A 14,104-nucleotide genomic window follows, 5' to 3' on the forward strand; every position below is an offset into this window, starting at 1 on the left:
TTCCTTTCTTCTTTTTACCTTTATCTAATTGTGTGCGCTCAGGGGCAAGACATAGAAGGATGGCTAGCACTCTGTTTGTCTGAATATGCTCAGGGGAATCGTTTTATATGCTTTTAACTTGTATGCCTTTTCTGTTATCATAAAAAAATACTTGCTGTTGAAACACTCTGTGATGTAGGTCTGTACAAAGTGTAACTTAGAAGTTGTCTTCATTCTACCCCGACTGCTATTCATTGTGTAAATACTTGGGCAATTTTATATTATAAAAACGCTTGTGCAAGCTGCTTTGTCACTGTGCGGTGATAAGTAAATTTTTAAAAAATTTATTTATATTGAAGTATAGTTGACTTATTATATTGTGTTAGTTTCAAGTATACAGCAAAGTGATTCAGTTATAGGTTACTACAGGATGTTGAATATAGTTCCCTGTGCTATACAGTAAACCCTTGTTGTTTATTTTATATATTCAGCGTGTATCTGTTAATCCCAAACTCCTAATTTATCCCTTTCCCCCACTCCCTTTCCCCTTTGGTAACCATAAGTTTGTTTTCTATTCTGTGAGTCTGTTTCTGTTTTTTATATAGATTCATTTGTATTATTTTTTAGATTCCACATGTAAGTGATATCATGTGACATTTGTCTTTCTCTGTCTGACTTAACTTCACTTAGTATGGTCACCTCTAGGTCCATCCATGTTGCTGCAAATGACATTATTTCATTCTTTTTTATGGCTGAGTAATATTCCATTGTATATATGTACCACATCTTCTTTATCCATTCCCCTGTTATTGGAAATTTAGGTTATTTCCATGTCCTGGCTATTGTATACAGTGCTGCAGTGAACATTGGGGTGCATGTATCTTTTCAAATTAAAGTTTTCATGTTTTCTAGATATATGCCCAGGAATGGGATTGCAGGATTATATGGTAACTCTATTTTTAGTTTTTTGAGGAACCTCCATACTGTTTTCCATACTGGCTGCAACAATTTACATTCCCTTTTCTCCACACTCTCTCCAACATTTGTTATTTGTAAATTTTTATTGATGGCTATTCTGACTGGTGTGTGGTGATACCTCATTGTGGTTTTTATTTGCATTTCTCTAATAATTAGTGATGTTGAACATCTTTTCATATACATAGCAGCCATTTGTATGTCTTCTTTTGAGAAATGTTTATTTAGGTATTCTGTCTATTTTTTGATTGGGTTGGTTTTTTTGTTTTTTTTTTTTTTGATATTGAGCTCTATGAGCTGTTTGTATATTTTGGAAATTAAACCCTTGTCTGTTGCATCATTTGCAAATATTTTCTCCCAGTCCATAGGTTGTCTTTTTGTTTTGTTTGTGATTTCCTTTGCTGCACAAAAGCTTTTAAGTTTGATTAGGTCCCATTTGTTTATTTTTGCTTTTATTTCTTTGCCTTGGGAGATTGATCTAAGAAAATATTGCTAGGATTTATGTCAGAGAATATTTTGCCTATGTTCTCTTCTAGGAGTTTTATGGTACCATGTCTTATATATAAGCTTTACACCATTTGGAGTTTATTTTTATGTATGGTGTGAGGGAGTGTTCTAACTTCATTGATTTACATGTGGCTGTCCAGCTTTCCCAACACCACTTGTTAAAGAGACTGTCTTTTCTCCACTGTGTATTCTTGCCTTCTTTGTTGAAGATTAATTGACTGTATGTGTGTGGATTTATTTTGGGGCTCTCTCTTCTGTTCCATTGATTCATATATCTGTTTATGTGCCAATATCACACTGTCTTGATTACTGTAGCTTTGTAGTATTGTCCAAAGTCTGGGAGGCTTATGCCTCCAGTTTTTTTCTTTTTTTTCAGGATTGCTTTGGCAATTCTGGGTCTTCCGTGGTTCCATATAAATTTTAAGATTATTTGTTCTAATTCTGTGAAAAATGTCGTGGGTAATTTGATAGGAATCACATTAAATGATAGGGGAGTATGGCCTTTTTTTTTTTTTTTTTTTTTATCCTCCCGGACCGGGGCACGAACCCACGTCCCCTGCATTGGCAGGCAGACCCCCAACCACTGCGCCACCAGGGAAGCCCGAGTATGGCCATTTTAACAATATAAATTCTTCCAAGATCATGGGTTATCTTTCCATTTCTTTGAATCATCTTCAGTTTTCTTTATCAACATTTTATAGTTCTCAACATATAGGTCTTTCACCTCCTTGGTTAGGTTTATGCCTAGGTATCTTCTTTATTTTGAAGCAGTTTTAAATGGGATTGATTTTTTTAATTTTCTCTTTCTGATATTTCATTGTTAGTGTAAAGAAATGCAGCAGATTTCTGTACATTAATTTTGTATCCTGCTACTTTGCTGAATAGTTTTTGTGCGGGGTCTTTACAGTTTTCTGTATATAGTATCATGTCATGTGCATATAATGACAATTTTACCTCTTCCCTTTGAATTTGGATACTTTTTATTTCTTTTTCTTGTCTGATTGCCGTGGCTAGGACTTCCAATATTATGTTGAATAGAAGTGGTGAGAGTGGGCATCTTTGTCTTGCTTCAGAATTTAGTGGGAAGGTTTTCAGCTTTTCACCACTGATTATTATGTTGGTTGTGGGTTTGTCATAAATGGCTTTTATCATCTTGAGACATGTTCCCTCTATACCCATTTTGGTGAGAGTTTTTATCACAAATGGATGTTTAATTTTATCAAATGCTTTTTCTGTGTCTATTGAGACTTTGTCCTTTCTTTTCTTAACATAGTGCATCACATTGATAGATTTGTATGTGTTGAACCATTGTTGTGACCTTGGAATAAGTCCTACTTGTAATATGCTGTTGGATCCAGTTTGCTGATATTTTTGAGGAATTTTTCATCTATATTCATCAAAGATATTGGCCTGTAATTCTTTTTTTTTGTAGTGACTTTGTCTGGTTTTGGTATCAGGGTGATGGTGGCTTCATAGAATGACTTTGGGAGTGTTCCCTCCTCTTCAGTCTTTTGGAAGAGTTTGAGAAGGATGGGTATAAGTTCTTTGTATGTTTGGTAGAATTCCCCAGAGAAGCCATCCAGTCCTGGACTTCTGTTTGCAGTTTTGTTTGTTTGTTTTTTTTTAATTGCAGGTTCTATTTCACTTCTAGTATCAGTCTGTTCAAATTATCTGTTTTTTATTGGCTCAATTTTGGCAGGTTGTATATTTTTAGAAACTTGCCTATTTCTTCTAGATTGTCCAATGTGCTGGTATATAACTGTCAAAGTATTTTCTTACAATTTTTTTTGGTATTTCTGCGATATCAGTTGATATTTTTCCTCTTTCATTTCTTTCTTTTTTTTTTTTTTGGCGGTACGCAGGCCTCTCACTGTTGTGGCCTCTCCCGTTGCGGAGCACAGGCTCCAGACGCACAGGCTCGGTGGCCATGGCTCATGGGCCTAGCTGCTCCATGGCATGTGGGATCTTCCCAGACCGGGGCACGAACCCATGTCCCCTGCGTCAGCAGGCAGACTGTCAAGAACTGCGCCACCAGGGAAGCCCTCTCCTCTTTCATTTCTTATTTTGTTTATTTGGGTTCTCTCTCTTTTCTTCTTGGTGAGCCTGACTAGAGGTTTGTTGATTTTTTTTTTATCCTTTCAAAAAACCAGTTCTTGGTTTTACTGATTTTTTTCTATTGATAATCTCTATTTATTTCCTCTCTGATCTTTAATATTTCATTCCTTTTGCTAACTTTGGGTTTTGTTTTTTCTTCTTTTTCTAGTTCTTTTAGGTGGTAGGTTAAGTTGTTAATTTAAGATTTTTCTTGTTTCTTGAGGAAGGCCTATATCACTGTGAACTTCTCTCTTCTAACTGCCTTTGCTGCATCCCATAGGTTTTGTAAGGCTGTGTTTTCACTGCCATTTGTCTCAAGGTATTTTCTGATTTCCTCTTTGATTTCATCATTGACCCATTGGTTTTTCAGTAGCATGTTGTTTCATCTCCATGTGATAATTTCCCCATTCTTTCTGTGGTTGATTTCTAGTTTTATGCCGTTGTGGTCAGAAAAGAGGCTTGAAATAATTTCTCTCCTCTTAAATTTCTTGAGGCTTGTTTTGTTCCTAGTATGTGATGTATACTAGAGAATGTGTATTCTGGCATTTTTTTGGATGTAGTGTCCTGTAGATGTCAATTAAGTTAAACTGTTCCATTGTGTCATTTAGGGTCTCTGCTGCTTTACTGATTTTCTGTCTGGAAGATCTGTCCATTGATGTCAGTGGGGTGTTAAAGTCTCCTACTATATTGTATTTTTGTCAGTTTCTCCCTTCATATCTGTTAGCATTTGTTTTATGTATTTAGGTTCTCCTATATTGGGTGCATATATGTTAATGAGTGGAATATCCTTTTGTATTGATTCTCTTATTGTTATATAGTGTCCTTCGTTGTCTTTCTTTATGGCCTTTGTTTTGAAGTGTATTTTGTCTGACGTGAGTATAGCTACCGCTGCTTTCTTGTCATTTCCATTTGTATGAAATATCTTTTCCGTCCCCTCACTTGTAATCTGTGTGACTTGTGCCCTAAAGTGAGTCCTTGTAGGCAGCATATTGTAGGTTCTTGTTTTTATCCAATCTGCTACTCTGTGTCTTTTTAACAGAGCATTTAGTCTATAGACATTTAAAGTAATTTTTGATAAGTATGTATTTATTGCCATTTCAAACCTTGTTTTCCAGTTGATTTTGTATTTCTCTTTTGTTCCTTTCTTCTTTTTGTTTTTTCTTTTGCGATTTGATGATTTTCTTTTGTATTATGTTTGAGCTCCTTTTTTTGTGTGTGAATCTCTTGTATGTTTTTTATTTGTAATTACCCTGATTTTCAAGTACGTTAACCCTTAACCATCTAATTGCTTTAGACCGATAGTCATATAAGCTCAAACACATTCTAAAAGGTCTACATTTTCTTACTCGCCTTCCCACATTTTGTAATTTTGACATCCTATATTTATCTTCATGTTTATTCTTTTGCTGTTAATTGTAGTTACAATCACTTGTACAAAAATTTTTGATTGTTTTTAATCTATGTATTGGCCAACTCAAGTGATTTTCAGTCCTTTTATATATTTGCCTTTCCTGTTATGTTTTTCCTTTTCTTATAGATTGTTGTTTCTTTTCTCTTTTGAGAAAACCTTGCAATATTTCTTTTAGGATAGATTGAACATTGCTATATTCTTGTAGTTTTTTCTTGTCTGAGAAATTCTTTATCTCTCTTTCTGTTCTAAATGATAATGATGCTGGGTAGAGTATCCAAGTTTGCAGATTTTTCCCTTTCAGGACTTCAAATATATATTGCCACTCCCTCTGGCCTGCAAAGTTTCTGCAGAGAAATCAGCTGATAGCCTTATGGGAGTTCCCTTTGTTTTTCTTTTGCTGCCTTTAGAATCCTCTCTTTGTCTTTCACTTTTGCCATTTCAATTATGATATTCCTTGGTGTGAGTCTTTTTGCATTCATCTTGTTTGGGACCCTCTGTGCTTCCTGTTCCTGGATAGCTATTTCCTTCTTTAGGTTTGGGAAGTTTTTAGCCATAATTTCTTCAAATACATTTTCAATCCCCTTTCTTCTTTTTTCTCCTTCTGGGATCCCTATTTAGCATAGGTTGGTACACTTTATATTATCCCATAGGTTTCGTATGTTGCTTTTTTTTTAATTTGTCTTTTTGTCTGCCGTTCTGATTGGGTGATTTCCATTATTCTATCTTCCAGATCACTTATTTGTTCTTCTGCATTATTTAGTCCGCTATTTTTTTGCTCAGTTTTTGTCTCAGCAATTGAGCTGTCTAATTTTGACTGGCTCCTCTGTATAGTTTCTAGTTGCTTGTTACAGTGATCTGCGTTTCTATTGAAATTTTTCTTAATTCCTTTAGCATTTGTATTACCTCCTTTTTGAACTTGGGAGCTGTTAGACAGGAGTCAAGTATATAATAATAGGTATTCATGGAACATGCCTAGAATTGTACCTTACTCAGTAGCTAAGAAAATAATTCCCTCTAATCTTGATTATTCACATTAATAAAAATATAAGAATATCAATGATTAACACACAAGAAATCTATAAACTCTCCTGCAGAAAGGGAAAGCTAGCAGAAGACACACCTTGTCCAGGTGGAAGAAATCAATCTGAACGTGAGCACTGGGGGAGGTCAAGGAGCCCTCACCAAGGTCAGGCAGGGTGACCCGGGGCAGCCAGAGCGGGGAATGAGGGAGAAGGGAAATGTAGGCAATTTGTGAATGTTCTTTTTAGCTATTGGATTCTAAAGTGATGTTTTTCTTTTTCTCCTTTGTTTTTAGAGGCAGAGTGGAATTCTATAAATGCAGTGCCTGTTCTGTGTCAGACCCAGGCAGGACTCTGGAGGGAAGGATGGCGGCCAGTAACCCGGTCCCTGATTTCCAGGAGGTGATGGTCGAGGGGTCAGGAGGTAAGTAAACCCGAACCCCTGGCGGGGAGGAGGACAGCATGACCACCTGACCTGGGCGCCTGCAGGAGAGGATGGGGCAGCAGCTGGAGAGATGTGGTGCAATGGTGTCAGGTGTCAGGGATGCGTGTCTAGGGTGGCCTGGCTGTGCAGGTCCGGGCCCTGGAGTACACGGAGGACCAGGCGGGCCGGGCAGCCTGCTGTCAGTTCGTAGACCGCAGGGCCTGCCTTTGATGCGGTGGATGAAGCAGGAGGTGGTGAGCCGGCTTGAGGTGCGGAGCAGAGAGGGGCTGGGGGACTCGGTGAGCCTGTGGGCAGGTGGGTTGAATTTGGTGCCCAGATGGGTATTTGTGAGGGGAATTGAGATTAACGCTCAGGGATTAAAGCAAGAAAGTGGAGTTTTAGATTTGGACTCTTTCTGGCTTCAATTTGGGGAGTACCCAGGGGAAGGGCTGGGGGGCAGCAGCTCTGGGGGTGAGGGGCATTTCCACATCCATCTGGGTACCACATGGTTAGGGCCCAGATCAGGACAGTGTGAGCCAGGGACACGGGACAGGAAAAGTGACTCTGAGACCCGGTAACTGATGTCTGACGGGGCATTTCAGAGCAGAGAGGCCCCTATCCGCTCGTCTAAGGGTCCCTAAGTTCCCCGATGCCCAGGGACCTCAGCACAGGGGATCTGACCACTCTGAGACCTTGGGCGTGTGGTGAGTGCTTTACCCTGGAGGATCCGTTGTTTGATGAGTTGTAAGCACCTCATTTCTGAATTATTTTAATCTGTTTTAGGGTAATTTTGTAGAGAGTGATAAAGTAATGCTGTTCCCTAAGTTAACCTGATCTATGAAAAGCACAGATGTATGCAAAGTTTTGGGTTAACTATTTACTGCAAGATGACCTCTCTTATGGCAGTGTGCATATTAAAACAATATTGGGGGCTTCCCTGGTGGCGCAGTGGTTGAGAGTCTGCCTGCCGATGCAGGGGACACGGGTTCGTGCCCCGGTCCGGGAAGATCCCACATGCCGCGGAGCGGCTGGGCCCGTGAGCCATGGCCGCTGAGCCTGCGCGTCCGGAGCCTGTTGCTCCGCGGCGGGAGAGGCCACAACAGTGGGAGGCCCGCGTACCGCAAAAAAAAAAAAAACAATATTGGATTACTAATGCTGCAACTTGTATAGCTTTTACGTTCTCTTTCGAAAGAGAACTAGCCCTGGGGTCATAGGAACATAAGAAAAGTAACAATTCTACCTGGAAAAAAGCAAAACTGGTTTCCCACTACGGCTTAATTCAGCCAATTTCATGAGTAGTGGTGGCTTTTTGGACTCGTCGTCCATTCTAAAGCAGAGGTATACCTTTGTTTTGCGTACTGTAGTTGTTGAGGCTGAGGTGTGGGGATTAAGTTTTTAAGGACTAACGTTACAGAGAAAGATTTATGATGGTGTTTCTTCGCTCATGCTCAGATGACAAAGGAATTGCTATTCCAGGTCCTTTTGGCCTGGAGAGTTTTTGTTCTGAATCTGTAGTTGAAATGCATAACAAAAGAAAGCTTTAATGGCACTTGCTTTGAAATTGGGTGTGATGACGTTAAAGCCCTGCGGGTAGTTTTATTGCCTGAAACTAGTTTGAAGCGCAACTGCAGCCGTGGGAAGAGAAGCTGGTGGGGGAATTTGCTTGGGTTGAGAGGTGGGTGAGGACCTCTGGAGAAATGCAGGAAAAGATCTCATGTGGGGGCCTTGGATTATCAGCCCCTTGTGCACTTTCCCTAGAGCTTGACGCAGGGGTGTTTTTAGCCTAACTGGACCAAGCGGGGGTGTCGGGCTATCAGAACTTTTACTTTAGGAAGCTGAACAATTTCTGAGAAAGGGCTGGTGGGATCACAGGCACGTTCGATGTGTCTCTTTCCGACATTCTGTGCAACACATTTGGGGCAGAAGAACTGGTTCTGATGTTTGGTGAAGTCGGAAGCCTTTGTAATCAGAGGCTGAAAAGGGTAACGGTACCCGTTCTGAGGCTTCTCAGGAATTTCCTTGGAAAGGGGTGGGGAGGGAGTGACTCACCCGGCCAAAGGTGCTCAGGTAGGCCTCCGCGATCACCAGCCTCTGCGCGTTGCAGCGCTGGGTCAGGATGTCGATCAGCAAGTCCTTGTCACAGCCTGGAAAAGGGGCGTATTTGGAGAGCCATGAGACTGCTACCCTGTAGGTAGGAAGAACTCAGTGTCCAGGGATCAAAGCCAGCATGCAAGCTTGTACCCGTGATGCTTCCAGCAGGCAGGGAACAATTCCAACTCAAATGGAAGTCACAGGGCAGCCCCTGACATGGCGAGGTACCTCCTGTCTCTCCTCTTGATGCTACAACTACAGATTTTTCTTCAAAAGGATTCAATAAAAATACAGAGGAGTGAAGAATGTGGTCTTTCTTCCAGCACCCCTCCTACCCCACCAACAAAAGGCTTTCCTGGACGCCAAGCTGATTCCTGTTTGAATTGGCCACGTGTCTTTCTTACTGTACGGTTTGATATGACTTACAACAAATGTACATTAAGAGAAAAGTAACTGCTGTGGTGCTGATGTCAGCAGGTGAGAGGATCCCGGTCATTGTCTCCTTTGGAGAAAGAATCCCACAAAGAGACATTGTAAAGCAGGCACAGAGTTTATTGGAAGCACAGTATGTGCAAAGAGAAAAAAGAAGCGGTTTATTTAGAGCAGAAGCAAAGCACAGATACACACCCAGAGAAGAGTGCAGGAGTCCTGAACGAGGAGAGTGGATTTAAATCACTTATATGGGACAGTTCTTCCAGGTCTCTGTTCTCCTCTGGCCAATTATCTCCCTTCTTCTCCCACATCTGACCTGTCTCAGGGCCCTCCCGGTATGTGTGCACATCTTTTTGCCGAGATGTATTCCAGCGCTGAGGCTGACGGGAGGTCTGACAACACATATTATGGGGTAGTGCCCCCTCCCTTTTTGACCCCCTGAGGAGCCTCTCTGTGCATGTGCGCTTGGAGAGGTTTCCCTGACCTCAGGAGATGTGATAGTCATGGTCATCTCACCTCTTCAGCAGAGCTCAGCTCCTGCCATTAACTTTGTCCTTGGAGTGTCAGGGGAAAACAGAGCTCCAGTTGAGTCCACTTGACAAACCCTAGCTGCTCAGCCCAGGGGTGCATCTGGCTCATAGCTCAGTCCAGACCCCAACAGAAGGAAGAGTCCTGGGGAAGGGGCTGTGAGGGGGGGACCATGCCCCTGCCCAGGGGTGGGCGGCCCCTCCCCTTAACAGAGGCTCTGCTCCTGGGCTCTGAGGCCCCACTTCCTCCTGCACCAACCCATGAACCTGAAAAAACGCCTGAATGCACAGCTGCTTCAGGGAAATTTAGCTGCAACGTTAGTGGTGGTAGAGTAACCAAGAAGGTGTTAGCATCCCCTCAGCTTGACCAAAATTCAGACAAACTTCTCCTGATTAGAAGCCTTTGACCTCTTTCCTTCCTCCTTTCTTTCTTTCTTCCTTTCTTTCTTTCTTTCTTTTTCTTTCTTTCCTTCCTTCCTTCCTTCTTTCTTTTTTTCTGAGAGCATTTACTTCAGAAAACTTGCAGTTGTAAATTCTTTCTTTTCCCCTCAAGACATAAATCTTGTCCCAACCACGTGCCAGTTTCAATGCCCAGAAATGCCTTTCTCAAGGACTTGGGATGCATCCCTTTGAAATACAATCGCCAGGAAAGATAGAGCCACCGTCTCCCAGCCTCTGTGGCAGGCAGGACCCTGAGTACCAATGAGCAGCCTCAGAAGTCCTCATTGTGTTGACCAAGGCCCCCGCCCCTGTGACCTCTAGAACATCCCAGGGCTCAGACCTCGCCTGCCTTTTGTTTCAGAGGAGCTGAGTTCAGTCTCTCTCCTCTTTCATAAAAGGCTTCCCTGCCTGTTGAATTCTGTGTGGTATACGTTCCCTTTGACAAATGATGGAGGTGAGGAGAAGAATGAGTTGAAGTGCTAGGATGTTAAGCAGATCATCTTTTTGGAAGTTAAAGCCATCCTGGATGTGTTCGGATCATGGGAGAGTGATGAGCTGCGTGTGAAAACGTCCAGTGAGTGAGGGCACGGGACTGGATATACACAGATGACCGTGCCTGGAAGAACCCAAAGGGGGAGCGAGGTATTTATGCAGGTGAGAGAAATGGTCCGGTAGCTGCAGAATGGAGGGAGGGAGGCAGAGGATCAGCTCCAGAGCCTGGGATTTCGGGTTTGGGAGCAAAGGCAGCCTGTAGAGAAAGGCACAGAGCATCAGGTGCCCGGGGCCCCAGGTTCAGCGCTGGAGCGAAGGGACATGAGGTGGTTCTGAAGGGATCTGCTGACTGCGTGATGGGTGGTCCAGATGAACGTATTTTTAATAATAAATAGAAGGTTTTTCAATTGGATCCATTGTTGATTTTGCTATCGTCACACTTCTGTAATTTTTGTAGCCTTCTGGTTTTCGTTGTTGTTCTGTTGGGATTATCCACAACCTACCTCTCTGAATTACTCGTCATTTTTCAAAGTTCATAGCAACTCTGGCTCATTTATCCTTCTAGAGATATTGCAGAGTAATATCATATGGATCTCAAAAATATTATTAAAATTTCACTTAAAATAACTGTAAACTTAGGAATCAATTTAGAGAAATTATATTTCTGTCACTAACATGATGAATCTGTTGGATTAATTATGTGTTTTTCTTTTCTAAAAGACTTAGTAAAGATTTGTAGAGTTTTTACAAATAACAAGAAACTTGACTTCGTTGAAATTATTCATATTTGCATTTCTATTGATATTTCAAGCTGTATTATTTTTGCTTTGTTTCTTCACACATAATTGCTTAATGAAGTAAATGATGTCACATTTTATGTTGACTTTGTATCCAGAAAAATTATTGAACTCTCATAATTTTTAATAATGCTTTTGCTTGATTACCTTGGATTTTGAGATATATTAATAATGTCCTCTGCAATTTCAGAGGATTTTGATTTGTTTTTTAGAATCATCGTATCTATTTCTCTTTCTTGTCCTATTATATTAGGGGCAGGAATTTCTAGATAATTCCTATCCGACGGTTTAACAGAAAAATCTGACATGATGAACCATAGCAGTCTTATAGGTTTTTATGATGTACAGTTGATTCTTGTTATTAGTGAAAGCTTTCTACAAAGTCACCGTGAGCGTGAATTAGTAAATGCTGAACGACTGCTTCTAGGGGAAATATAGGAAAACTCAGCTGCTAGGAATAGAGGGAAACTCCCTCCACTTCTGTAAAGAAGGTCTACACACACCCTACAGCTCACATCATATTGGTGGTCAGTAAGGCCTGGGGCAGGTGAGGACATCTAGTCTAAATAGCACCCAGTGTTTCACAAAGATTCGTTTTGTCCTGTATGCAGCTTTACCATGAGTTAGGCATATAGGTTAAAAATAGTTCCCCTTGCCCAGGATCTCATAGGCATGATCTGGAAATTATATATGTTAACTGAGACAAAATAAACACAGTTGTTCTAAGAGTGTGTGGGCAGGGAAGTAGCTTGTCGCAGTTAAGACTTGGCAAGTGGACTGCACTGTTAGCCATTGTTACCTGAGAGGTACTGCTTCTCCTTGGTGAACTGTTATACAACTTAAGACAATTTTTGTTAAAACTACTCATTTCCATTTGCGTCAGAGAATATCTTTGCTTTCTGATTTTTCTATGTAAAACACAGTAGCCAAGTCAAAAACCAACAAGTGAGACTACATTAAACTCAAAAGCTCCTGCAGAGCAAGAGAAACAGTCAACAAAGTGAAAAGACAACCTACAGAATGGGAGAAAATATTTGCAAATCATATACCTGATAAGGAGTTGATAGCTGCAATGTATCAGGAGCTCATACAACTCAATGGTAAAAAATAATAATAATAACCTGATTGAAAAACATGGGCAAAGGACCTGAATAGACATTTTTCCCAAGAAGGTGTACAAATGGCCAAGAAGTACACGAAAAGCTGCTCAACATCACTAATCATCAGGGAAATGCAAATCAAAACCACAGTGAGGTGCCACCTCACACCTGTCAGAACGGCCATCATCTGAAAGACAAGAGATAAAAAGCGTTGGCAAGGATGTGGAGAAAGGGGAACCCTCCTGCACTGTTGGTGGGCATGTAGATTGGTGCAACCACTATGGAAAACATTACGGAGGTTCCTCAAAAAATTAAAACTAGAGCTACCATATGATCCAGTAGTTCCACTCCTGGGTATTTATCCACGGGAAATGAAATTGCTATCTTGCAGAGTTATCTCCACCCCCATGCTCATTACAGCATTATTCACAATCGCTGAGACATGGAAACCACTTAGGTGTCCCATCGCCAAAGGAATGAATAAAGAAAATATGATACACACACCATGGAATATTACTCAGCCACAAAAAGAAGGAAATCCCGCCATTTGTCACCACATGGATGAATCTTGAAGGCGTTCCGCTAAGTGAAATAAGACAGAGAAATGCAGATACTGTATGATCTCACATACATGGAATCCACAATAGCTGAATTCATAGAAACAGCCAGGGGCTGGGGGATGGAGGAAAGGGGGAGATGACAGTCAAAGCGTACAGACTTAGTTATAAGAGGAGGAAGTTCTGGGGATCTAACATCCGTCATGGTGACTACAGTTAACAATACTGTATTGCATACTCGAAAGTGGCTGAGAGAGTAGAGGGTACATGTTCTCACCGAAACAATAATGACAAAAATGGTAATTCTGTGAGAAGAAGGATGTGTAAACTAACCTTATTGTGTTGACCATTTAGCAAAATATACGTCTTTGAAATCATCACATGGTCCACTTTAAACTTACACAATGTTATAGGTCATCTGTGTCTGCTGCAGCAAAGCTGGAAAAAACCCACAGTAGCCGAGGAAAACATTTGCCATTGTCGTTTTCGATTGCCCTCTGCCAGGGGCATCAGGATGGATAGACTTTCACAGCATCTTGAGCTGTGTCCTTGCTCTGTCGCACTAGAGCAGAGGTGTGCCGTCAAACCCCAAACCTCCTGAAATTCTTCAGCTAAAACACTGACGAGCAAAAACCTACAAGGGTCAAAATGAATCCAAATTCTGACCCTAAAATTGCGATGACAGGAAAATTGAAACTGGCACAAAGAAAAATTTTCAGTGAATAGATTGCTCTGATTTATAGTTTTAAAGCAAAAATTATTCTCCTGAAGAAACAGTTAATCCATAACTGTTCGTTGCCCTGTCTCCAGATTTTTCTAGCGATGATTAATATTTTTAAAGGCATAAGCATTGCAGACTCTTAATGTTGCCTTTAGAGCACAAAGTCCTTTATTGTTTTCCTCCAGGGTCCTGCTAGTGGACACACACACACACACACACACACACACACACACACACACAGTATAGCTCGTGTAAAGATGACCTTGTCTTCAAAGCTGAGAGCTTGCTTTCTCATGAAAGGCTTTTTATGTTTCATGCAAACGTTTCCTTTCTGTTGTCAGTGTTCATCTCCGTGCTCACCAGAAGTCTCCTTAGGACAGGTTGGATGTTTAACAGCTCCATGTCATATCTTAAAGATTAAATCTTTTTTAAAAGAACTCAACAGTTTCCCACTTCTCTCTACATTTCCTTCCTAAACTCTAGTTCATTCACTGGACATGCACTTACAAGCACCTGACCCAGCCTCCGGCCCTGGGA

General features: G+C 41.1%; 1 protein-coding gene across 1 annotated transcript in view; it reads right to left on the bottom strand.

Annotated features, from left to right (window-relative positions):
• Positions 1 to 14,104, bottom strand: part of ANXA10 (annexin A10) — a 66,570-nt gene that overhangs the window by 23,875 nt on the left and 28,591 nt on the right. Inside the window, exon 3 of the mRNA XM_024744115.1 lies at positions 8,459 to 8,553. Coding sequence (XP_024599883.1) covers positions 8,459 to 8,553 — 95 coding nt within the window. The remainder of the gene's footprint in view (positions 1 to 8,458; positions 8,554 to 14,104) is intronic.

This window comes from Neophocaena asiaeorientalis, unplaced genomic scaffold, assembly GCF_003031525.2.
Source record: "Neophocaena asiaeorientalis asiaeorientalis breed wild unplaced genomic scaffold, Neophocaena_asiaeorientalis_V1.1 scaffold115, whole genome shotgun sequence".
Lineage (NCBI taxonomy): Eukaryota > Metazoa > Chordata > Mammalia > Artiodactyla > Phocoenidae > Neophocaena > Neophocaena asiaeorientalis.